The sequence below is a fragment of the Lytechinus variegatus genome, chromosome 3, assembly GCF_018143015.1.
Source record: "Lytechinus variegatus isolate NC3 chromosome 3, Lvar_3.0, whole genome shotgun sequence".
NCBI classification, from domain to species: Eukaryota; Metazoa; Echinodermata; class Echinoidea; order Temnopleuroida; family Toxopneustidae; genus Lytechinus; species Lytechinus variegatus.
This window is the reverse complement of record NC_054742.1, coordinates 64466239-64492490: the sequence shown is the minus strand read 5'-3', so window position 1 is coordinate 64492490 and position 26252 is coordinate 64466239. Positions and strand designations below refer to the sequence as shown.

The 26252-nt window shown below is 36.3% G+C and overlaps 2 protein-coding genes across 5 annotated transcripts in view; one reads left to right on the top strand and one right to left on the bottom strand.

The window, feature by feature from the left end:
* Positions 1-613: 613 nt before the first annotated feature.
* On the bottom strand, positions 614-25483 carry LOC121411656 (ileal sodium/bile acid cotransporter-like). 4 transcript variants are annotated; one of them, XM_041604481.1, is made up of 2 exons: positions 24864-25483; positions 614-3839 (listed from the first exon to the last, which is right to left on the bottom strand). In XM_041604481.1, exon 2 carries the CDS (start codon positions 3785-3787, stop codon positions 2381-2383), a length of 1407 nt encoding a protein of 468 aa, XP_041460415.1. In that variant the 5' UTR covers positions 3788-3839; positions 24864-25483; the 3' UTR covers positions 614-2380. The 4 variants fall into 4 exon arrangements, with proteins under 4 accessions (XP_041460415.1, XP_041460414.1, XP_041460413.1 ...); XM_041604480.1 differs by having other exon boundaries at positions 24868-25483; XM_041604479.1 differs by lacking the exon at positions 24864-25483 and adding an exon at positions 11196-11550.
* LOC121411655 (serine/threonine-protein kinase DCLK1-like) overlaps positions 13308-26252 on the top strand; it is a 32889-nt gene continuing 19944 nt past the window's right edge. Inside the window, exon 1 of the mRNA XM_041604475.1 lies at positions 13308-13454. The gene's annotated coding sequence lies outside the window, so the exon portion shown is untranslated. The remainder of the gene's footprint in view (positions 13455-26252) is intronic.

Below are 26252 nucleotides of genomic sequence, written 5' to 3'. Positions count from 1 at the left end.
TAAATATATTGTACAAGCTCTAATTATTGTCTCATTTGAGTTATTGTTTCACAGATGGCAGTTCAAAGTAACATACTGGATTGAAAGTGGCCTATTTCAATTTATTTACCTACTACAGAGTGAACATTTCTTCATTAAAAAAAAATACCCATGAATAACTTCCACTCGTTTTGAAACAGAAAATATATTTAAGTATTTTTTCTTAGATCTTCTTCCCCGCTATTGTTTTCTTTTGGCTTGCTGATCCAACAGGGTGGGAGAATGGGCCCCTGTATGTGTCCCTTGATTCTATTAATTTTTTCCTTCTCTTCCTCTTCTTATTATTCTCCCCTTCTCTTTCTTCCCTGTTTCCCCCTCTTTCGTCTACTTTTTTGTTCCCTCGATACGCCTCTTGCTCATGAAGTTGATAATGGTCATTGCCCCCTCCCCGGATGATTACTGCAGTTTTGCTGTTGTCAAAATGGAAATCTTTGTATAAAGATATACAAGATATGCTTGAAACTGCAAGAACAATGAGATTTAATTTATTGTATGCTTCCTAGCGATGACTTGAAGAAAAAAACAACACAATGTTTACCCTTACACACAAACAGATCTATTATTCACACCAAAATTATCAGTTCTTTAGTCTTTATTTCTTTCATCAACGTTGATCCATTGCAAAGCACACATCCCAGCCCCCTTAATGATAAATATATAAAAAGAAATTACATTAAAAATTATTCATTATTATTTATATTTTTATTATCAATTAAGCTGCATTCTCCCTATAAGGCCCGAAGCGGTTTATAAGATTATAATAATGATGACAATCATTATTTTTTTTCTTCCCCTACTGTTTCCAAAAACGTAATTTTGATGCAACCACATATCGGGAAAGCCGTTCGGGTGATCACGAAAAAGAGGACAAACATTCTGGTCATTTTCTTCATATATTATACTTATTCAGGCATTACCATAACAGCAACCATTTTTGAGAACTTAGTTTCCTCATAATCGAATTGAAATTAGTGAATTTTATCACTTCTACCGCCCTTTTCAACTATACTATACTATAATGTACTACTTGGCACTCTTGCAAAAATTACATTTCGTCATGCTTGGAAACTGCCGAAGGACAGCAAATATATTTGGCAACAAAAATATTTGTTCTCATCACCCCGAAATAGGGTACATACCACACACAGGACTCGATCATTCTTCAAAGATAATGAACTGGTCAGAAAACCCAAGAATTACCATGGTAACAACCATATTCAAGCGTTACAATCGCCAAGTACTAGTAATTAGGATATGTTAGAAAATTTATAAGTGCCCTAATTGGTCCATATTCTGAAAACTAGGTTAACACGGGCTAACATTATTGGAAGCTGAGAAGTTAAAAACTTTGTTTACACTATACATTTTGTGTGTTTTACTTTTTTATCATGGTTTAAGGATTTGATTTATTTATTTATTTTATTTGTCAAGAATATCACATGATATGATATACAATAAGTGAGAAGAATACCTTGACGGTATAACCCATGAAAGCCGAGTGGCTTATTTTCAATGGGGTCCCATTATAGGATATAAACATTATTGTAACAACAAAATGTAATAACTACGACAAGTACAAGAACATGGTAAAAACGACATATCAATCAAATATTTTGCAAAAACTTGAAGCAAACGGCAATTATTTACTTTATATTTTAGTATGCCCTATAATCTACAATACTGAAAACCAATTGTACAAAATGTGTGTTTTTACTGGTAATATTGTTCTGTAGTAGATTCCACTTTTAAGTATTTCCTTAGTGCACTCTTAAAGTGAGGAAAAATTTGAACAGCTTTAACTTGATTATTAAGAGAATTCCAAAATCGGATGCCATTGAAATAGAAAGTGTTCCCTATATGACCTTCGCGTTTTGGTAATACAAATCAAAATGACTATTTCTCGTATCGTACATAATTTTATGGATAATTGAGACACTGGTAAAATTATTGGCTATGTAATGATCTAATGTATCGGAATATAATTTATGCGTGTGGTGCAATACTAGTTGTTTCTCTTTGAACTACATGGAGTAATCCTGCTTTTCCAAGTTCATTACATCCGACGTGTGTTCTTGAGTGTCAAGTAATCTTATGAATTGAACCATTACTGTTGGAAATTTGTGTCACAGTTTCCATACTTAAACCACATGTTAGAACAGAGTATGTATTAAACCTGAGTTCATCTGAATACGATTCTTTGTCCCTGAGGGTTTTTTTTCAGTCAGGACTTGTCATTAATCGTACTAAAATTTCATTAAATAACCGACCTTTCAAATTGATCGAATGATTAAGATCTGTGGTAAGAAAAATAAATATCATTTTACATCATAAAGTCTGAGCATCACGCAAGTTGTCCCATTTGTTGATCTTCTCTATTATTTAGGTTAATATCATTTATGTCTGGGGGTTTTGGTACAGTTCTTCCCTTGTCCTCGACATCTCCGGTCTCTTCATCTAACTCTACATGAGGCACTTCTGATCTTGTCTTGTAGAAATCTCGTATTGCTTTGAATATGGCTAGTACCCCTCCCTCCATTACGACAAGGAGTCCAATGAGTGCAGGAACACGTCCAATCAGATCAATCTCGGGTTGATCATAATACAAAGTCACTACTGTGATGGCCAGGAGACTATTCTGGACTCCTGTCTCTATGGCGATTGTGACGGCGGGTTGGAGTTGTACGCACGTCGCACGAGCGATAGTAAAGCCTAAAAGACCTCCGATCAGCGGGAAGACAGCGGATGCGACCCATATCCTCCAGGACACAAGGACAACGTAGTACTGCGTCGGGATTCCTACTCCAAGAGCGACTACGACCAACCCAGCCAACATCGGCCGCAGCATCTTATCAAAGATTCGTTTCACTTTTGGAAACTTCTGGCTAAGCCCGAGACCGATGACGACAGGTACAACGAGAAAGGCTAGTTGTATGGCAAGCTGACCGTATGGTGCCCGAAGCTGTTGATTATGGTCAAGGAAGAAGCGGGTGTAGATGAAGAGATTTAAAGGCATCATGCCAAGCGCGAGGACTGTTGAGCAGAACGTCATCGTGAGACTGAGATTGAAATCACAATCGAGAAGGAGAGTGAAGACATTGCTAAACCAGCCACCAGGACATGTTCCATCGAGTATGAGCCCTATGGCAGCGGCGTCGTCCAACTTGAACATTTTGGCGATTGCTAAGGACAGAGGAGGCATGATTAGAAACTGGCATAATAAACCGATCAATACAGCATGGGGACGTTTTAAGTGATCCAGTATCAATTTTGGTTCGATTTTATTCCCCATCGTAACATAAGACACACATATCCATACCAAAAGGATTGTTGCTAACGCTGTCGGGGTGAACAAAGGCTTCCTTAAAACTTTCACCAAGTAAGCGTTGATCAGATACTCGCCTGTGGAATTCTGGAAGACTGTTCGCAAATCGGTCACACCTAATGCAACTCCATCAATCCATAGAGAATATGTCACATTTGCTTCCGTGTCTCCTGGTGAGCAAGCAATCGTACTCATGTTTTCTTCAACAGTAAACACCGATTCATCTGCTGACATGAATGTCATTTTCCCGCCATGTTTGGTAGAACATGTGATCGTCATGTTAAGTTCGATTTCTTTGAAAGCTTCAACGACCACAAAGTCACCATTGTCAAAGGAAACGCTTATTTCATCATCTGCGCTGGATCTCAAAGATAACATCAAGATTATAAATATTGTTAAATACATTTCAGGGCACCTGACAATCATCTTTCTCTGTTGTTGATTGGGACAGCTTATATTGCAAATGAAGTTAGGCTACCTGCAGTGAATGAAAAAAGAAGTGGGGAAAAATTAGATAAGATAAAAATGAATGAAATAAAAAAAAATCAGCTCGCTCCTCGCATTATTCGTTTGAAATACTGTATTCTATTCATGAAATATTCAATTAAATTTTTTATTAAACCATCATCACATACAATTACATAAATACATACAAATATAAATAATCATACAAATACTAAATATAACAATAACATGATGGTTTGGTGACCCCGGAGAAAGCAGAGCTTATAAAAAGGGGCCACCGAGTTAAAAAAAAAATGTACACTGAAAATATATACAACGAATAATAATTAAACTAAGTACACCGATGCAACAGCCGAAAAAAAAGGGGGAGGGGGATTATCAATGAGATAAAAACAAATAATTAACTGAAAGTTTTTTAAGTACGTGTTAATAATAATTTTCTGGCAAGTCTCTTGAATCTAGAAAGAGTGGAACTGGATTTTATGTCTGAAGGGAGGTTATTCCATAACTTAGGAAAACAAGTTTTAAAGGAATTGAAAGATATAGTTGATCGAGCTAAGGGTAAAAGTCCCTTTTAAGGTCAGTAGGCTTATTGTATATTAAGATTTTTAGCTCGCGTTTTGCTCTTGCGTCATTCCTATAGTTAGATACACAGCTTTTTTTATGATTACACAAACTGCTCAGAATGTGTAATTTTCATGTTTAAATACATGAAATAGGCCTATATCCGTGATATCCAAAGATGATTATGAGCTCTCGCTTCGTGCTTGCAATATTTATTTAGGGGCCCTCTGAGATATATTGTATTTTTGCGGCCTATCGAGCAAATGTGGATCAAAATATTTGTATGCCACCCCCCCCCCCTTGGCAAAAGCCAAATCCACCCCTACCAATACTGACCTCTGCATAATAGTTTGCTTTAATTCTCTTAAAGCGATATAGGAAGGTATAAGGAGAAACTGCATTTTTAACGAAATTTGCGCCAGAACTGACCACAGGTCGGGTTTTACAACTTCATCCCCCCCCCCCACACTTCAAAAACGGTTTGCTCAACTTAATTACCACGAAACACAAAGCTACTTCAGGCACAAACCTAATCTGATGGTGGAAATGCCCATACATTTCGACATGTACGCCTTCATCGTCTTTGCCCTCCCCCCCAAAAAAAAAATGATAATAATAAAATAAATATTTCAAGAGAAAGAGTTGGGCCTTCAATCGTACAAAATAATGTCCGCATTAATATTTTGTCACACACAGCAAAAGTGCTGTTTAAAAATTTTGTACACTGCCGTTATGAACCTTAAAATAGTTGTTTGAACAGGATGAGATAGTGTTTAAAATCTTATAGGTCAAGTCCATCCCAGAAAAATGTTGATTTGAATCAATAAAGAAAAAATCAAATAAGTAAAACGCTGAAAATTTCATCAAAATCGGGTGTAAAACAAGAAAATTATGACATTTTAAAGTTTCGCTTATTTTTCACGAAACAGTTACATAATGCGCAACTTTCATACACTATCTCATAAATTGGCGCGAACAGAAAAATCCACTAAATTCTAAAGAGTGAAATAGAATAATAAAATATGATACTTGCCAAAAAGTGTCCCTCTGTTTCACAATTAAGATTGGCCGAAAATGGATCACTTCAACACTTAAAAAACACTTTAAAACTCAGCATTATATTACTGTCTCTTTTCGCTCTCATCATGGGCTTTTATATAGGTCCATGCTACACTCCGGTTAACCCCACACTAATCATGTTAACCGGGTATGTTAATCAGGGGGGCTATAGTATTAGGAAATCAGATCAGATCTGACTCATGTGCATGCTGCTCATGCATTCATGGGTTCCATTCAAGCCCTTTCATCCTACAGTACATAATAGTTACATCAAAGTTTCACTTGTTCCCTCCTTCAAAACTTAATTATAATTTATGTAATTACATAAACTAAAACTCCCCTGTAATATGAAATGAACGTACCCTTTTCAGAGGTGTGTAAACACTACACGTGCCTTTAATAATCGTCCGGGAATTCCCCATAAATGGAGAGCATAATTATGCCCCCTTCCGGATGCTTGGTGGGTTTTTCCAGACTGTTATAAATCACAAACAACAGGCTGGATTTTATGCAGATTGATCGATTCGCTGACTCTGCATGTGTACTCGGTAGGTTTTTCCAGACATTCGGTCGGTATATTATCACACCGGCCTTTTTAAAGGTCAAGTCCACCCAAGAAAAATGTTGATTTTAATAATTTGAGAAAAATCAAGCAAGCATAATTATAATGCAGAAAATTACATCAAAATCGGATGTAAAATAAGAAAGTCATGAAATTTTAAAGTTTCGCTTATTTTTCTCAAAACAGTTATATGCACAACTCAGGACGTGCAAATGAGAGAATCGGTGATGTCCCTCACTATTTCTTTCGATTTTTATTGTTTGAATTATACAATATTTTAAGTTTTACAGATATGACATTAATGACCAACTTGACTGAACCACAAAATATAAAAACAATGGTAATCCCACATTTTCGGTGATTAAATTTGCTTCACAAGACAATTGGGAGAAAAATGAAATATTTCATATTTCTTATGATAATAATAATGGATATAATGAAATACAAAATAAATAGTGAGTGGATAGTGTCATCAGTCGACAGTCCCCTCATCTGCATTCTGATCAGGATTTCCATTTTATAACTGTTTTGTGAAATAGAGCAAAACATTAAAATGTCATAATTTCTTATTTTACATCCGATTTTGATGAAATTTTCAGTGTTTTGCTTGTTGGATTTTTCTCTTTTTATTCAAATAAACTTTTTGTCGGGGTGGACTTTTCCTTAAAATTCAGCACCACAAAGTTCGTCATTGGCATTTGAATCGTTTTGTTTTCATCTTGAGCACAGAAGTATATAGGGAAAACTAAATACTAACATAGGACCATGCGAATCGGGAGAGCCATCTTCTTTGTGTCGTATAATTTTGGTTAACGCATGTAATATAATGTAATGATATTAACTTCGATCTTTATTGAACACTATATACACTGAAGTACAGGCCTACTGCTATTCCTTTTTGCAAATAGGATAATACCATAACTATTTGGAAAAGGAATAGCGCAAAGATATATTTTTCTCTATACGGGCAGTAATAAGACTAAAAGTTGCACCATGCAGGCGGGGATAAGGATCACTGATCTGTATAATTAGTATAAAGATAAGATATATTTAGGTGTTGTTCAACATTATTGGTTGAATAAAATGAATAAGATGACCGAATAATAAGGAGTTTATTTCTCTCTAGCATGTCTATGTCGAAAGGGTTCCATTAGACGCTACATGAAAATCACCCCCCCCCCTTTCAAGTACAATAACTTTTTAGCGAAAAATTTTATGGTAAAAAAGTTAAGCAGCATTGCATTATAGGTCGACCTAAAAGTGCAAAGATCATGACATTATGTGCTCGCTCAACGATTACATTGTTACGATTACCCTCCTACGTGTATAATGATGCTTTTTGCTTGGAAGTATTATACTTCCAATTTTTATTGGATTTTACAATATTGTGTCTAATCGTCCCAAAATCCAGATAATTGAAGAAAAAAATAGATTCCGCGAGTGGACTTTACACTCAAAAATTATTTTCATACAAAGCAAAAACTGTGGTGTTAACCGGTGTACATAGAGGACCACACCAGTTATTTTACACCGGTGTTTGGTGGTATTACACCTATAGGTGTTATTACAACACCTTTGGTTGTTACATTTACACTCTTTGGTGTTACATTCAATCTTTAGGGTGTAATTTTAACACATCAGGGTGTGGTCCTCTATTAACATCAATTGGTGTCAGTTTTAACACCACAGTTTTTACAGTGTACAAAAGATGTGCGAGTGTATTATGATGGTTATGAATCCCCCCCCCCCCACACACACACACACACACACACGCAGTACCCTGACACATCTTGCACAGGCAAGTGGGTCCATGATTTTCTTCAGGCCAATACCAAAAAGGAGTGGTCGCTTTAGAACTCCTGGATCCCGGTCCTGGATACGTCGCTATGATGCCATGATATTAAAAACTTCCTACACTCTAAAAAAAACCCGAATAGCTACGAAGAGCTAATTTAGCTTGTACAGTGACTGCACTTCGGAGTGCTGATTTTTCTCGTTCAAATTTGAACTAGACAAATCATCACTCCGAAGTGCAGTCACGCTCTTTATGAGCTAAATTATAGCTCTTCGATTTTTAGAATGTACAAAAGATGTGCGAGTGTATTATGATGGTTATAAGTCCCCCCACACACACACACACACACACACATACACGCAGTACCCCGACACAAATCCTGTTTGTCTCTCATCCTCTTTCTTACATCATCATGAACTCTCATACCCCCGTTTCTCTTTCTTCATTCATTCCCTCATTGGTTTCCCCTTTTCCTTATGATGTTAAGAAAAATGAAGTGTGGTGCCCAGGGGACCACTTACATTGACGAGTGGATACCATGCGCGACAAAAAACACGTAAAAAGATGTCTTTTTCAAGACAGGACAAAAATAATGAAAAAAGGGTATCTATTTTGCTAGGAAAGTTACGTGCTTAGGGTCAAATTTGTGGGGATGATAAAACAAAATTAAAATGTTTTATAAAGGATGTCCTTTTTGCCCCAACACTAAGCGTTTAGAGTCCGCGATTTGCGCGAGGTGTGGAAGGTGGGGTCGTATGTGTAAAGGTAAACATAGGTGGACATAGCATGCCCAGGACCAAAATCCAATTGAAACCAGTTGGATTTCCAACTGGTTTCAAATGGTTTCAATTGGTTTCAACTGGTTTCAATTGGTTTTAACTGGAATAAAGCAATTTCCAGTTGAAACCAATTGAAACCACGTAGGCAACTGGAAATCATACCCGGGGGGCCACTTCGAGTGGACGACCAAAAAAACACGTAAAAAGGATGTCTTTTTCACGATAGGGCACGTTACGTACGTAACGTGATAAGGGTGTCAAAAACACAAAAATAATGAAAAAATGGTATCTATTTCGCTAGGAAGATTACGCGTTTAGGGTCGAATTTGCGGGGATGATAAAACAAAATTAAAATGTTTTATAAAGGATGTCCTTTTTGCCCCAACACTTCGTGTTTAGAGTCCAATTTGCGCGAGGTGTATAAGGACGTGGGGTCGTACTAAACCAAATAAGGTAAAGTCGACGACCGAAGGACCCGTAACAATAAAACATTCCTGTACTTGTTTAGGGGTTCATTTCAGGTAATATTTGCCAAGAGTATCGTTTTGTTTCTAATACTTAATAAGGGTAGGGTTTCACACGCCAGTAGGGGTGCATTTTCAGAATATGGAAATTACGTGTTTAGGGTGCTTTTCGAGACCCCATGGTCGCGCATGGTATCCACTCGTGAATGGAAGTGCCCCCCCCCCCGGGAAATCATATCTGGAACCAGTTGGGTAACTGCATGGATATTACTTCCAACTGGAATGATTTCTAACTGGAGTTGGGTAACTGGAAATCCTAACTGGAACCAGTTGGGCAACTGGAAATCCTAACTGGAACCAGTTGGGTAACTGGAAATCCTAACTGGATCCAGTTGGGTTACTGGAAATGATTTCCAATTGGAAATTTTCCAGTAACCCAACTGGATCCAATTGAAACCAGTTATTTTGCATATTTTTTGCCAGTGTGCACTTATTAATGTTTTATGAGATTCATCCTAATTTACAATGTATCTATTCAATTTTTTTCAATTTGAAGTACCACACTTTTTTCAGATAAGTGTTTAGAATACTTAGCAGAGAAAACCATGTTCATAAATGTTAAAGATTATAATTAGAACAGATTAAAAGATAATTAGTACACCACTAACTGTTATAGAATTACATCAAAATAAAAATACATATATTTGAAGATCTTCCATATACATATGAAAGTCTGTATTTTATCAATGCCCTTTACATTGGAATTACATTGGTATTAATAGACATATAACACTAGTTAGTGCAAATATTAATTAATTTGTAACTAATTAAGTTCATTCCAACTGGAAGGTCCAATTGGATCCAGTTGGAAACCAGTTGGTTTCAACTGGTTCCAGTTGAAACCAGTTGCCTCCAATTGGTTTCAGCTCGAACCGATTGAAACCAGTTGCCTCCAATAATTGTGTTCTGGTTTTGATAGGGAAATTGGAACAACTGGAACCAATTGAAACCTTAATTGCCAGCTGGTTCCAGTTGCCCAATTGGTTTTAACTGGAACCAATTGGCAACTGGTTTTCAATTGGAATCAATTGTTCAAATTTCCCTATTGAAACCAGTTGGCCTACTGGTTTCATTTGGTTTTGCTCTAATTGGTTTTAACTGGATTTTGGTCCTGGGTGGCTGTACTTGTTTAGCGGTTCATTTCAGGGAATACTTGTCAAGAGTATCGTTTTGTTTCCAATACTTGTTTAGGGTAGGGTTTTACACGCCAATTCTTGTATATGGAAAATACCTGTTTAGGGTGCTTTTCGAGACCCCATGGTCGCGCATGGTATCCACTCGTGAATGGAAGTGCCCCCCCCCCCGGTGTGGGGGCGACTCGCAATCTGCATGGATCTCTATCACACAGTTTGTGATTTGGGGACTATGGTCGAAATGTGACTAAAATACTTTCGGGACTAAATATGGGCCTGCATGTGAATATATGACACGAACATTAACCATATAGATTTTGGGAAAGCAGCTTGATTTCACCCTTCCAACAGTATGCAATAATTATTATTCACCACGTTATACCATGGTCACATTTGCTCTACGGCGGCCGTACGGCCAGTCGAAAACAGCCGTTTTATTAATTTTTATTCAAACCACCTATATTTAGCTGGCACAAAAATGTTAAAACGGCTGTTTTTGACTCGCCGTAGAACAAATGTGACCATGGTATTACTCGCTTGATCGCTTAGCTACCTCGCATGCCGAGAGAATCGACACCCATGAAAACGGCATCCTGTTTTTTTTTATTGTAAATTTCATTCAGTTTAATCAATGTTGAGCAATCAATTTTCTGCATAATTATTGCATGATTTTGTGAATTTATATTGGTTATAAATGGTTATTTTTTGTTACTGAAATTATCCACTTTATGTATATGAATATGTTAATACCATGACATTTTGTACGATTATTTGTATTATGGATAATTATTTGTCTTTTGTGAACAGTGTTTTGTTAATATTGAATTATGATATTTTACAATGTACCATTACTTTGATTTTGAACTGAATGATTAATAAATATTGATACAAAACAAAAATCCTTAATCAATAGACACTTAGTATTCAAACACTAATTGTATCACTCACCTCACCTTGACAGGGATGTGACACAATAATCATAGACCTAGGCCTATGCATGATACACCCACACCGCGATGAAAATGATACTCAACTGCAAATTATTAACAGGAAATGATTTGTGTGCCGATGAAAATGCGTTAGCTTTAATTGTTGACACAATGTTTCAATTTAACGTCTCCTCAGAAAATGCTACAGGTATCACTGATCAAAGATGCATGTTTTAGTCATAATATTTAGCAGATATGGTTTCTCCCATCTCGCGCTAGCTGACAACGATTTAATTGCACGGATATATAATACTACGTGCACGCTTTAAATATATTCATGGTTCACCCGTCATCTATTGTTGTATATTACTTTAACTGTGAGCAAATTATTACGTAATCACATAAAGGGCGAAAGTTCTTCTCTCGGTGTTGTGGCGAGAGGGCTGCTGTCCGGGGTCCATGGGTCTTTTGAAGGTGATATATAGGTCCCACCCACAGAAACATCCCTACGGGTCCCCGGGCCCCATTGATTGTTCCCTTCGTAATCACGGCTTCCCATTTTATATCCGTCTCCCTTTCTTGTACCCCCTATCTCCCCCTCTCTCTTTCTCTCTCTTCCTCTCTCTCTCTCTCCCACCCCCACCCATCTCTCTATCTCACATCGCTTTCACTTCCCTGTTTTCGTTCATGCAGTACGTCCTCTCGATCCTTATCATTTTCATTTCCCAATCACCTTGAAGTTCAGTGTTTACAGGCCCCGAATAATATTCTAAAGAGTAAAGTTGTAGCTATTTCTTATCCTTTTTTTTTTATCCAAAATATTTTTTACTTTGTCGAAAAAAAAATATGTTGGCTAGCCAATTTCTTAGCATGAAAAAATTATGCACGCAAAAGTGAAGACTGGCATAAGAGAGAGAGGGGGGGGGGGGGGGGAGAAGGAGCAAGCCCCGCAAAAAGCGTCGCCCCTATATACCTAGAAGTTCTGGGATCAGACAAACAAAACACTGAACATTTGATCAAAATCGGACAGGGAATAACAAAATCATGGCATTTTAAGATTTGCATTATTCCGGCGAAACAATTCTAGTCATGTCTCCCCACTTGTTCTTTTTTATTGCTGCAACTTATTTCATTGCATTAAGGGAAACCTAGTATCATTCGCAATTGTATGGAAATGAAAAAAAAATGATTTCATGTAATAACATAAGAAAAAGGAAAGTGTGACATCATCAGCCTATATTCATGACGACGTGCATATAACTGTTTTCACATTATTGCTAAACTTTATAATTCAATTACTTCGCTATTTGTTATCAGATTTTGATAAAATTTTCACCATTTTGCTTTGTGAAGTTTACTCTATTTATTAAGATATAAACATGTTCAGCCCGGAGCATCCCTTTAACCATCAGAAATATTATGTCAAGTTGGGGGAAATTGCATTTTTTTTCTTTGGGTTTTATTACCCTGGTGTCTCTGTTATCAAAAAGCTAACGAAAAAATATAATCTACGGTATAATCTATGTAGCTGAAAGATTTTTTGAATGGGGGAGGCTTAATATGCAAATAAATCATTCACAAAATGAATCATGTCATCTTCATCTTTTGTACTAGTTTATTCAAATCATTTTCAATTACGTTGTATTTCCAAAATTCAATGAACAAATATGACAGCAAATTTGCATAAACCAATATAAAAATATACGAATAGGACACAAATAGATATAGGCCTAATGACATCTTTTAAAATAATATCTATCTTTATCTTAAAATATGTATTTCAATCAGTTAAGCATACCATCTTCTTTCGAGAAAAAATGTAATTCAGGTCAATTAAAAATTGGGTCGTTTTCCCCAGGTCACTTTGGACGACATCTTAGACTACATCTTTCCCCCATGCAGATGGAGCTGAATCAATCCCTTAAATTATTGTTGTGAACTAACTTTTACAAATATATAGATCTAGTTCAAAAGAATATTATGCGATGAGTGGTTAAAACGAAAATCCTCAACCTTCTCTTGCCCGGATTTCTGGTTTTAGCTTTCCAATATCAAAATTTTCGGGCAAAGCTGGTTTGTTTAATGGAAATCTTCGGTCGCCAAGAAACGCAGCTTCCAGTATCTAATGACGTCACAATCGTGGACAAATATATTGACAACATATCCGTGTTCCCGAAAATCAATACCGTATCCTCAGGTTCTACCCCGAAAATATAAAAACTACACACCGAGGATGAATTGACCATTAAAAAGAAGGAAATAATTTGTGGAGTGACGGATTTTGTAAGTAGAATTACCATTATGTTGAAATGAGGAATACACAGATTAAAAACATGTCATTCAGGCGATTTTGTGTTGAGTTGGTGCTGTGTGTGTTGAATGGCCCCAAATTGGTTTGTTCAGTCCCACATCATTCATAACGATGTTTTGAGAGAACGTGTCGTGAGAGTGCGCTGAGCTGAGTCTGAGAGTGCATGAGCACTCTAGGCGACAACGCAATACTTACCCGTGTTAAGAAACTGGGACTCCACTCACGCGCATTTGGGCCGCCCTAGCTTAGAACTAAGCTTTGTTTCACGAAAAATTGAATATTCTTATAATTCAATACATGTAACTAATTAGATTAGTACTGTTAAATCGGTACTCACCGGTTCTTTTCTTGAATTTTCTTGAAAATTCCCACGCTTCTGGCTTCAATTCTGCGATAGATTCTGTCGCCATAGACAGCTACACGTGCAACTTTATTTATAAATGGAGCGCCCCTTACGAGAGTCGCTAATGCCGCGGAAAAATTGTTAGGCATTTTGGCCTGTGGTCAAGGCGTTCTTCTGTTCTATTTTTTTTATAGGTATGAGATCGAAATCACAGCGACTATTCACACTGTTCCATAATGATTCCGAAAGGAGGTGCAACACCCCCCACCCACATGGGCGCAAATCCCAGGGGGACACTTCCCCCTAACCCAAAATAGTAGGGGCACATTATCAAATGTCCCCCTACTATTTTTGTTCTTTTATATATGATGGAAAGAAATAGGCCTACATCATTTAAATCGAAGTAAAACATGTATTTTGGACGAGACGACCTTCTTTTGGGGGTGATAAACCTTCCTTTTTTTTTTTTTGTTAGTTTGTTTTTGTTTTTTTTTGCCTGTTTTCCAGCCCCTGGTCCCCTACCTTAGATTTCCACCCTTGCCTCCCACTACTCTTGATATTGTTTGCGAATCTGTTTTGTAAATTAAAGGGGAATTTCACCCTGATAAAAAGATGATGAAATATGAGAAAAATCATTTCAAAATATCGATGAAGGTGTTATTTGACAAAAAATGGAGTTGATAGAATTTAGAATGCTTGATTTATTGTGACGTCTATAACGAGCAGTTGCTCTATCCTAAATATAAAATGCCCAAATTTCCCATTTTTAATGGTCCGTAACGACCCACTTTTTTCTTTTTGATAACAAGTATGAATTGATGTACTAAATGTACCATAAAAATCATTATCATGTATTTCTTGACATTTCATTTACTTTTTTACCATAATAATAGCTGCTTGCAAAGGCCTACGCCGTCACAAAAAAACCCGGGGGGGGGGGGGGGCCACTTACATTGACGAGTGGATACCATGCGCGACCAAAAAAAAAGGAAAAAGGATGTCCTTTTCACGATAGAACACGTTACCTACGTAACGTGATAAGGGTGTCAAAAACACAAAAATAACGAAAAAAGGGTATCTATTAATTCGCTAGGAAAACCGTCGTGTTTAGGGTCTAATTTGCGGGGATGATAAAACAAAATCAAAATGTTTTATAAAGGATGTCCTTTTTGCTCCAACACTTCGTGTTTAGAGTCCGATTTGCGCGAGGTGTAGAAGGTGGGGTCGTACTAAACCAAATAAGGTAAAGCCGACGACCGAAGGACCCGTAACAAAACATTCCTGTACTTGTTTAGGGGTTCATTTCAGGGAATATTTGCCAAGAGTATCGTTTTGTTTCCAATACTTGTTAAGGGTAGGGTTTCACACGCCAATACTTGTTAGGGGGGCATTTTCAGAATATGGAAATTGTGTTTAGGGTGCTTTTCGAGACCCCATGGTCGCGTGGGGGTCGTGAATGGATGCCCCCCCCGGCAAAAAAAAAATCTTACCTTGGAAAAGATTGGTGGGGGTGGATATTTCCTCGAACGCATACCTTAATTTTTTTTGCTAATTTTTTTTATTTAACTTTAATTCAATTCAACTACTTTAAATTTTTTCAAAGACAAAATAACAATCATCTCGTCATCATCATCATACCACTATCATCATCATCATCATCACCATATCATCACCACAACCATCACAACATCATCATCACACCAAGATAATTTTCATCATCATTGCCATCATCATCTTTTTTTTTTCTTTATTTTTCCCCCATCCCTTCTTTTTTTTTCTTCCAATATTCCTCCTTTTTTTTAGAGCGGCACACCGTCATGCTCCCTCACTGATTATCCGCCTCTATATGCTTGGTGTTGTATAAATTGGCGGATACCTCATAAAATGAAATACTGAAGAGAAAATAAGGAAAGGGAAAAAGTAAGAAGAAAAAGAAGATGAGAAGAAGACAAAAAGAAAGCCAAACAAATGAAACAAAACAATGTCAAAATTTCGTAATAAAGTCTTCTACGTCAGTTTAATAATGATGTTTTCATTGAAATGAGAACAAAAAAAGAATTGAAACCATAGGCGGCGGAAGCGGGGACGTTCCCCCCTAAATTTGTTGTTGACCTTTTTTTTTTTTTTTTGCTTGTCAATTTATTTTCCTACGTCCCCCCCTAAAATGTTTGGGTTGAGAGCCTTTTATTTTTTTGCTTGTCAAAATTTTTTAGGTTGTCCCCTCCTAAAATTTGGGGCTTCCGCCGCCAATGATTGAAACAATGAGGTAAAAAGGACTACATTATATAGTGTAAAGAAATAGAGGGAAGCTCCGAGACAATAAAAAGGTTGAAAAAGAAAAAAATGTGAAACAACATGAGCATAATAACAAATAATAACAAATAAGCGAGGACAAGTAGCTGAGGGACCCCCCCAACTCTCTCTCTCTAGTTATCTATCTATCTATCCGACTCGATTATATAAGAGAAGAATTTACTAATCAAAATATTATGAGCAAAAAGCACGAGCTGATATTTTGTATGAATATTCAAAACTGATAGAGAGACGCAATCGAATTATTCGATTGCGACAAAATTGATGATCTGAGAATTTATTGTTTTTAGGAATTCATTAAAAGCATAAAGTTGATCAGCATAAAAATATGGCAGGCGCAACGCATGAGCTAAAGCTTTATAGGCATACACCGATAAAAAATTTTAAGTATTTTTGGTAATCATGAAAAAAATTGATATTTCATGAAAGAAAGCTCAAATCCCGAGGAGGAATATTCTTATGAATTGACTTTAAAAAAAACTGTGGTAAGCCCCATTTAATATTTGATTATAAGTCGAATAAAACAGTAAAAGCTGAAAAACGTTCGCGTGATATTTGGCAACCTCCCCCCCAAAAAAAAAATAAATAAATAAAAAAATAAAAAAAAGTTTTTAACTATAATAATGATCGAAGGTAATTTTGTCTCGCGTAGAACTGGACAAATGAAAAAAAGATTGTCACTAAAAAAATGAAGGTAATTTTGACCCACGTAAAATTTGGCGAGCCCCCCCCCAAAAAAAAAAGGAAAAAAGGTTTTAACAAGCAAAAAAAAGGCTAAAAAGAGAAAGAAGAGACAAGAATATGAACGAATTAAATATCCCCATTACAAATAATGCTGTGATCATCATAATTAGGGGTCGCATAACTAGTATGAACAACGTATTTAATTCCAAAATATTTACTACAAATCTCAATAGGGGGATCGGGCAGAAATGCTCACCCCCACCCCCCCCGATCCGCCACTGATTCCAATCAATAATGACATTTATCTGCAATACTGATACTTTGGAATCAAGATACTGAAGATTGATACGCTTTACATAAATTATGAACGTCTGACAAAAAGATAATCTACCGATCACCTGACCGATCAGCTGACCAGTTCGCGTATCACTTCGGAGTTGATCACTCGTCGCAGCTGTGTGGAACGCTCACCGAAAATCAACAAAAAGGGCCTGAAATGTAAGTTTATTGTAATTCATTTTAATTTCAACTCATTTTTGGAAGTATTTAAAGGCTTCCCACCAAATGAAAGTCATATCGCATAACTCCAATTTGTATTAAGGCGTACATTTACCAAAGTCTTGGGTTTGAAATCAGAACTGAATTGTCTAACCCATAATTTTGGGTAATGTCGCCTATGAGGTCCATACATGTTAATGTTTGGACCTCATTGGTACTAGGAGTGTGCATGAGGAGATCAACTAAAAATGCTAACAAAATGCGCAAACTAATCAGTTCATACGGAGGCAATAATGCATGTACATGCACTCTTCATGCCCAGATAATGGATATCAGATCTAATTATGCTATCAATCAGACATAATAACGCTCATTCAAAGAACAAGAAAATTCAAATTATCAGTAGAGGTCTATAACCTTGTTCATTGAATGAGTGGTCTATGGTCAGTTCTCCCATGTCTGCACGGTCTCCCAAGTCTGCGCACCCGCGTATCTGCGAGAACTTTACACATGCAATACATAGACAGGTATTCATAAAAAAATCTGACTCAAAATGGTGGAAAAATGATTAATTTGGGGCATTTCATGTCACTCTAGGTGACACCGCAATACTTACCCGTGTTCACTCCTAGTACCAATGAGGTCCAAACATTACATGTATGGACCTCATAGGCGACATCAGTGCTAAAATTGGGTTAGAGATTTATGTGGATCTAAATTTATTGTAATTTCAACAAAAGTACTAGCTAAATTTGAGGCTTTTGTTGAAATTTTGCTTTAATGATACATTAATGCTTCAATAAGTAACAAAAAATTGAAAGAAATGAAGGGGAACTTACATTTTGACGACTTTTTCCTGATTTTCTTGGCAGTTGTCCTTCACTTCTGACTCGCGATCGGACCTGATATGCAGATCACGTATACGCGTTCTCGTCAGGTGATCGGTCGGTTATTCTTTTCGCCAGATGTTGATAATTATATATTTCATAACGCAGCGTTCATCGCAAATTTAGCTGAAAGAGATTGAAGTTGAACAGCGCAAGCTTTAATTTATTCAGAAATAACGTTTGATTGCACAAGTTTCGCCTCGGACATTTAGGATCATTTGGTCCCATATTGGCGTAACTACGGGGGGGGGGTGTCCCTACCACCGTCCACACCGGGCGTCCACAAGCCAGCAATTATCTTTTTTCTCTCTTTTTTTAACCAAAATGCTTCCCCCCAGAAAAAAAAGAACCAGGGTTAAAGAGAAAGACAATTATGATAGAGGAACACAAAATACTTTATTTTTTCAGCTTTTAATGCATCGACTTATAATCAAATATTAAATGGGGCTTAGAACATTTTTTTAAAAAGTCAATTAATAAAAATATTCCGCTCTTCGGGATTTGAGCTTTCATGAAATATCAATCTTTTTCATGATTACCGAAAATACTTCAAATGTCCAAAAAAAATTATCGGTGTATTAGCTGATACCTTGCGCCCGCCTTAATTATTTAATGTTGAGATACTTTGCTTTAATTTAATGAATTCCTAAAAGCATTAATTCTCAGATCATTTGTCGCAATCGAATGATTCGATTGGTAAGCTAGTTGTATAATTATTATGATTCATGAATTGTTTAAAATGTGTCTCTCTATCAGTTTTGAATATTTAAAAAAATGTCAGCTCGTGCTTTTTGCTCGCAATATTTTGATTAGTAAGAAATTCTTGTGTATGCGAGTTTGATACATAAATAACTAGAGAGAGAGGGGGGGGGGTGTCCCTCAGCTACTTGTCCTTGCTTATTCCATATTTTTTTATTATGCTCGTGTTGTGAGTATTTCAAAGTCTTTTCTTTTTCTCACCCTTTTTATTGTCTCGGAGCTTCCCTCTATTTCTTTGCTACGATGTATAGCCCATCTTACTTGTTTCATTTTTTTATGTTCTCATTTCATTGAAAACATAATTATTAAACTGACGTAGAAGACTTTACAACAAAATTTTGATATTTTTTTTCTTGTTTGTTTGGCTTTCTTTTTTCTTCTCCTCAGTCCTTTTTCTAATTAGTTTCCCTTTCCTTATTTTATATTATTTCATTTCATGAGGCATCCGCCAACTTATATACAACAACAAACGTTAGAGGCGGATATCCAGTAAGGGGGCGTGGTGGTGTGCCCTCTAAAAAGAGGAAAATAGGAAGGAAAAAAAGCAGGAAGGAGAAAAAATAAGAAAAAAAGACGATGATGGCAATGATGATAATGATGATGAAAATTATCTTGGTGAAGATGATAGTGGTGGTGATGGTGGCGGTGATGATGATGATGATAATAATGATGGTGGTAGTGGTGATAAAGATGAGAATGAAGTTGGTGACGATGATATGATGATGATGTAATTTTGTCTTTAAAAAAATAATAGTGCAAAGGCGAAATCATTTAAAGTTTATTATGAAAATAGCAGAAAAAAATAATTTGAAAAATTGTACGTATGCGTATGGAAAATCCATCCCCCACCAAAAAAGAAAAAAAGTGAGATTTTGTTTTGTTATTTGTGACGGCGTAGGCCTATGCGAGCAGCTGTGTGATATAATTATGGTAAAAAAAGTAAATGAAATGCCAAGAAATACATGATAATGACTTTTATTGTACATTCAGTATATCAGTAGATAAATTCATACTCGTTCCAAAAAAGAAGAAAGTGGGTATATTATGGACCATTAAAAATGGGCAGTTGCTCTATATATTATATTACATAGAATATATAGAGCAACTGCTCGTGTGTAGCGGTAAGTTATTCACCTGATCTACATCATTCATGCGGCGCACGGCGTGTGCGCAATGTTTAATATTATTGCTGTGAATACAATGAATGTCATCAAAAACATAATCTCACAGATCAAATAGTGCCAGCTCGACGCGCAAAATGAGAAAAAAATAAATATTTTCTGCCCTGATAATTTGATAACCCTAACCTAACCCAATTTCTAAGTATTTTTTATCATAAACAGGATAACTATATACAATGATTGAAATTAACTTTATATTCTTTTGCGAACAAAATGAATATGAAAGACAGCTTTTTGATAAAGAACACAGTTTTAGAGCGTTAGAGCGCGATTTATACCTACAACCGCTAACCTAGGCGGATCCAGGGGGCCGAGGGGCCCGGGCCCCCCTATTGGCGGAGCAAAAAAAAAAAAAAAGAAAGGAAAAAAGAAAAGGAAGGGAAAAGAGAGGAAAAAAGAAGAAAGGCAAACATAAGAGGAGGAACATGATTAAATGAAATAACATTAGGGGAAGACTCTGAAAATAATTTTTTATAAATCTATTTGTTAGGATAAAAAATTTTCGCTCGCGCTTCGCGTCCTTATTGTCTTTTAGGGTATTTGCATATCTTGCTCAATATGGAGCTTGAAAAATCAAACTTTGAAGTCATTATACAAAACATATTTCAGCTGGGAAATTGAACTTTCATTATTTTGTTTCATTTACAAATTGATTTTTAAAAAGTGCTCTGTAAAAATGTCTGTGTTATCGTCTGAACATTATCATTTTCTGCTTGCGCTGCGCGCTCGCAAAATTTGAATTTTCAGGTACGTATTATTTTCCTGTATTCCATAAAGTTCTCAAAAAGTTCCCTATTCAGGTCAGATTGTTAAAACGTATCAGCTAGCGCCGCACGCTATAGCATTTGGATTAGTCGGTTATGTATATCCCAATATTAATTCTAAATCAAACTAATTTGATGACAGTTTATCAAAAAATTCGACTTGCGATTTCTGCTCGCATTGATAGATATATAATGCCTCTTATGCATAATTACAAAGTGCTTTAAATGTCCAGTTTTCAGGCCATAATATTAACACATTTCGCGCTCCCATGCGAGAGAAATAGGAAGATGGTCATCATTTTCATATGATGACATAATGCCCTCATAGCATGTTCCGGTCCTATGTAAAAACTCAAAGTAATAAAAATAAAATACATCAGCTCTTTTTAACTGTGATCCATCACAATTCACAATTTTCCCACAAAGTGTTTACATTACAGAGCTTAAATTCACCCTTTGTTATCATATATTTTTAGCTCGCGCTTTGCGCTCTCTTTATTGATTTTCATGATAAGAAAGTTACTTAGAATACCCAAATTCTAGGTCGAAATCTAAAACACACGTTAATTCAGATACGCAGATTGTTCTCTATTTAATTCATTATCCAGTTTCAGATCACAATATCAAAAAGTGTCTGCTCGCGGATAAATAACTTATCCTTTTCATGATAAAACATGAATAGTGCGTCCAGAATTTTTCCCCATAATTTTGTTTACCCATCACATTTCTCCCTATTTTCTCCTCCCTTTTATTTTCCATTAATTTTTCTTTCGTTCACTTTTTTCTGTCCTCTTTTCCCATAATTTATTTTACCCATCACATTTCTCCCTATTTTCTCTTCCCTTTTATTTTCCATTAATTTTTCTTTCGTTCACTTTTTTTCTGTCGCCTTTTCCCTTCTAAGTTCTATTTTTTTTCTCGTCTCACCGCTTTTCCTCATCCCCAGCCCTCGATCGACGCCCGTGCAGATTCGCAAACAATATCAAGAGTATGTCTACTTGCAAGGGCGGAAATCTCTCCCCAAAGGTAGGGGGACCAGGGGCTGGAAAATTTGACAAGCAAAAAACAAACAAAAAAAAGAAGGTTTATCACCCTCTAAAGAAGGTCATCTTGACCAAAAGAAATTTGACAAGCAAACAAGCAAAAAAAAGGGGGCATGCCAAAAGTAAGATCGTCTCTTCCAAAATACATTTCGATTTTGAACGAAATGACCAAAAATAGTAGGGGGACATTTCATAATGTGCCCCCTACTATTTTGGGTGAGGGGACATGTCCACCGGCCCTGGGGTTTGCGCCCATGTGGGTGGGGGTGTTGCGCCTCCCTATCGGGATCATATCACAGCGAGTATACACTCTTCCATATGGAAGAGTGTTTACTCGCTGAGATTTCGATCTCACACATAATTTTATAAAAAAATAGAACAGCTACGCCTATGAACACAGGCCAAAATGTCTAACGATTTCTCCGCGGCATTAACAACTCTCGTAAAGGGCGCTCCATTTATAAATAAAGTTGCATGAACAGCTCTCTATGGCGACAAAATTTAACGCGGAATTGTAGCCAGCAGCGTGGGAAATTGGCAGAAAATTCAAGAAGAGAACCGTGAGTACCGATTTAACAGTATTCATGTATTAATTAATATTTCACATAATATTGCACATTTCGGATAAGATCGCAAGTTAGATCTCAACTCGAGGATGCCGAAACGGGGCCGTAACACATCAAACAAAAAATCCGATGCTATAGCTTGTGTGTTAGCGTGCTCACCACTCACTGTATTCAGTGCAGGTGTGAATGCAGTTGGAAAACACTGTCCATCGGAAAGGACGCAAATGTTGGTCCCGTGTACAGGAGAGTCACAACCTATGGACATTAAAACCAATACACTGTTCTTCAAAGAGTAGGATGTTCACCCGATGTATTGCACCTGCCGGTCCCAGCAAAATTTAGGTCAAGTCAATATTGATGTTCGTATGCCATAATTAATAATACCCTGGTCACATTTGATCTACATCGGCCGTACGGCGAGTCGATAACAGTTGTTTTATTCATTTTTATTCAAACCACCTATATGTAGCTGGTACGGCCGCCGTAGAGCAAATGTGACCAAGCTATGATCAATACAATGATTGTGGGCATTAACAGAAAGACAAGACAAGGTGCACTTTGGAAGTAGACAGCTGGCAGCTGTCTGTTTCAAGGAATTTTTAACACTTTTTTTTCTTGTACACAGACAGCTCGCTATCGTGCAGCCACCATTAGTTGGGTTAACAATGCAAAATACCCCCCCCCCCCCCGATGGGGCTCATCGATTTTTTTCTTTATTTCATAAACATACATGTAAAAAGAACTGTGCCAAAATAAAGATTATTATTCTGTTTTAGCCTGAAATGCACCAAAATGGGGAAAAAACAGTGACTTACTTTGGCTGTCGCTAAGCCTGAGTCGTATCGATTGTTTTGAAAACCGGTGTTGGAAAGCTTTAATTCGATCGAACATCGATGCATCAAATTTTGAAAGAAAGAAAGAAAGAAAAGGGGAAAACTGGAAATATAACAATGAAGGAAAGAAGTAAGGAAAAAGAAAAATAGAAAGAAAGAAAACTATAAAGAAAGAAAGAAAGAAAGGAAGAAAGAAAGAAAGAAAGAAAAGGGGAAAACTGGAAATATAACAATGAAAGAAAGATGGAAGGAAGGAAGGAGGGCAGAGAGAGAAAGAAAGAAAGAAAGAAAGAAAGAAAAGGGAAAAACTGGAAATATAACAATGAAGGAAAGATGAAAGGAAGGAAGAAAGAGAGGTAGAGAGAAAGAAAATAAGGTAAAGACTGAAGGATGGAAAGAAAAGAAAGAATGATTAGATAATGTAGAGGAAGAAAGGAGCAAAGAAACTTTAAGGAATGAAGGAAATACTGGGAAAAGGAAAGTAAGAAATTCAAAGGAAAGAAAGAAAAAAGAATGAAGGAAAACAGAAAAAATAAAATAAATGGACACAGAAAGAAATGGAGGAAAAAAGTTGGGTTGAAAATAAAGATAGATAGAAAGAAACCATGAACAAATGAAAAAGGAACTTGGATGAAGAGAGAAAGAATTAAAAGAAAGAAAGTAAGAAAGATAGAAAGGAAGAAAGCTCAAATTCAAAACAAGCACAAGAAGTAAACTGCAAATATTTGTTTTCAATGAAATATTCTAGAAATAATCCCCCGCGTTAAGGCGCGTTTAGATCTGTCTCTCTCTAGTGTCACACTAGACAATCGTCTGGAATGAACACGGCATGAAATCCCTTATCAAAACATGAGGTACACATGCGAGGGCTGTTTAGATTTGAACATTGCCAAGGGGGATCCACACTTTACAAGCTTTGCTTTTTAGTGGACCCCCTCATTTCCATTTATGCTCAATATTATACTTTTTTAGTTTTACGAAGTAAGAATGCTCGTCTGTTAAATTGTACTTGATTCCTAATTACATTACTTTGTATTATGTTTTGAATGGAAATGGAATAAAGAATTGAATTGAATTGAACAAAAACGTCAGTGGTAATCACGAGATGCACTGTGATCGTACCTATTCCAGTGAAGGGAAAATGCGCACTCAATCAATTATCAAACATTTCTATTTTTTCATCTTTTTCAACAACTTTTCTTTCCTTTTTTTTTATATATTTTTTTCTATAATTATTTAGGTATGTTGTTTTAATATTTTCATTTTTTATTAATTCTTAAGTATATTTTTTGTTCTCTCTAATTTCTTATGATTTTCTTACATATTTCTATAATATATTTTAATTCTTCTTTCACTCTCTTTTCTATAAAATCTTATATATTTCTATTTTTCAAATCTCTTCTTTTTTCTTCAATCAGTTGTGTATTTCATTGTTTTGAGTTTTCAATCATATTAAGCCCCATATAAATGTTTCATATCAATACTATTATTATTATAATTATGTACTTACTTACTGTTGGGATATAGTAGTAGATGGTTCACTCAACGGATGGTTGTGTTTATGATCAGAATCTCACTGCATGTTCTTACTGGATGATGTCATTCACGGTCAAAGATTAGGGTCTCTGTCTCCATAGAAGTGCACCATGCAAATAATGCATACAGTGTTTGAGGGTGCAGAATATTTTTAATCTTCACTGTAAATCCTCATCGGCACATTATGCATAAGCTGTTGTCTCGATGCTTGGATCATATAAAGTGATGGCAAGTATTCCCTTTATCATACAGACTTGCACTGAATGTACACTTTATCTACAGTATGTTGCTTTGGCAGAATATATGAAACAAAATATTTCCTTATCTCAGATCAGGGAAGTGCAGTTAAATATTGTAAATGCCGAGATGTCTATGTAGACATGTGTTTCCTGAAGTTATTAGTTTGGTTTTTCTCAGTACAATTCTTCTCAAATTACATAGTAAAGTGACCTGAATCCAGACTTGTAAGCCTACTTCCTTAAGTACTCTGTTTCCTGTATTAAGTGCATTTATATCCTCAATCATCAAATTTGACTTAAGATGCTTTAGTTAGTTTGAAGTGTGAGATTGGTGAAAAAATTTAAGGAAAACAAAGATGTGAGCTTGGTCTAATTGAAGAGGAGGAAACGTGACATTTCCTCTTGATAAGAGCCGGTATTATCAGAGAATTTATCATTTTAATGAGAGTTTTGATTCGATCTTGTATAGAGGTGAAATCAGATCTTAAAAAGATATTTCTCCATTCCTTTTGTACGTTAGTTGCAACTAGCAATCAATTGTACTTTTTTCCTGCAAGTAGCATGTCCATCCTCAATACCTAATTGTAAGACTTATTGATTTAGGGGTCTGAGACGAGTGCTGGCAAATTATTGAACAGATTAATTGTTGTAGTTTAGAATGTCAGTGTTGTGGCACTGGTCACTTATTCCCCTTTCACAAACCCATACTCCAATTATTCGCCTAAGAGTAATGCGGATAATTCAATAAAAATTGCATTCACAAACCGAAAATAATCCACACTATTTTTACGAGCGCCCGACCTGATAAAGGCGGATAATTGTCATGGCAACTGCACACACCCCCTCCGATGGGGTTGTGTTGGAAAAGGATGACCTTGTGACCACACCATGGCAATTATCCTCATTAATTTGGAAATGCGTTCATACATTTAAATTCAAAATCTGGTCCCGATGCCGCTATTATGCGGATAATTACAGCATCAAAATAATGCAGATAACTCTGGTCCTGCTCCAGTTTTACGACCAAATTATGCAGATATTGTCCGCATAATTGGGTTTATGAAATGGGTATTAGTTAGAAAATTCAACATGATGATAATAGTGCTAATGCTATCAATAGGTGG

What these genes read in the sequence shown, in the direction of transcription:
- LOC121411656 (XM_041604481.1), bottom strand. Translation starts at nt 3,787, where the DNA reads ATGATTGTCAGGTGCCCTGAAATGTATTTAACAATATTTATAATCTTG.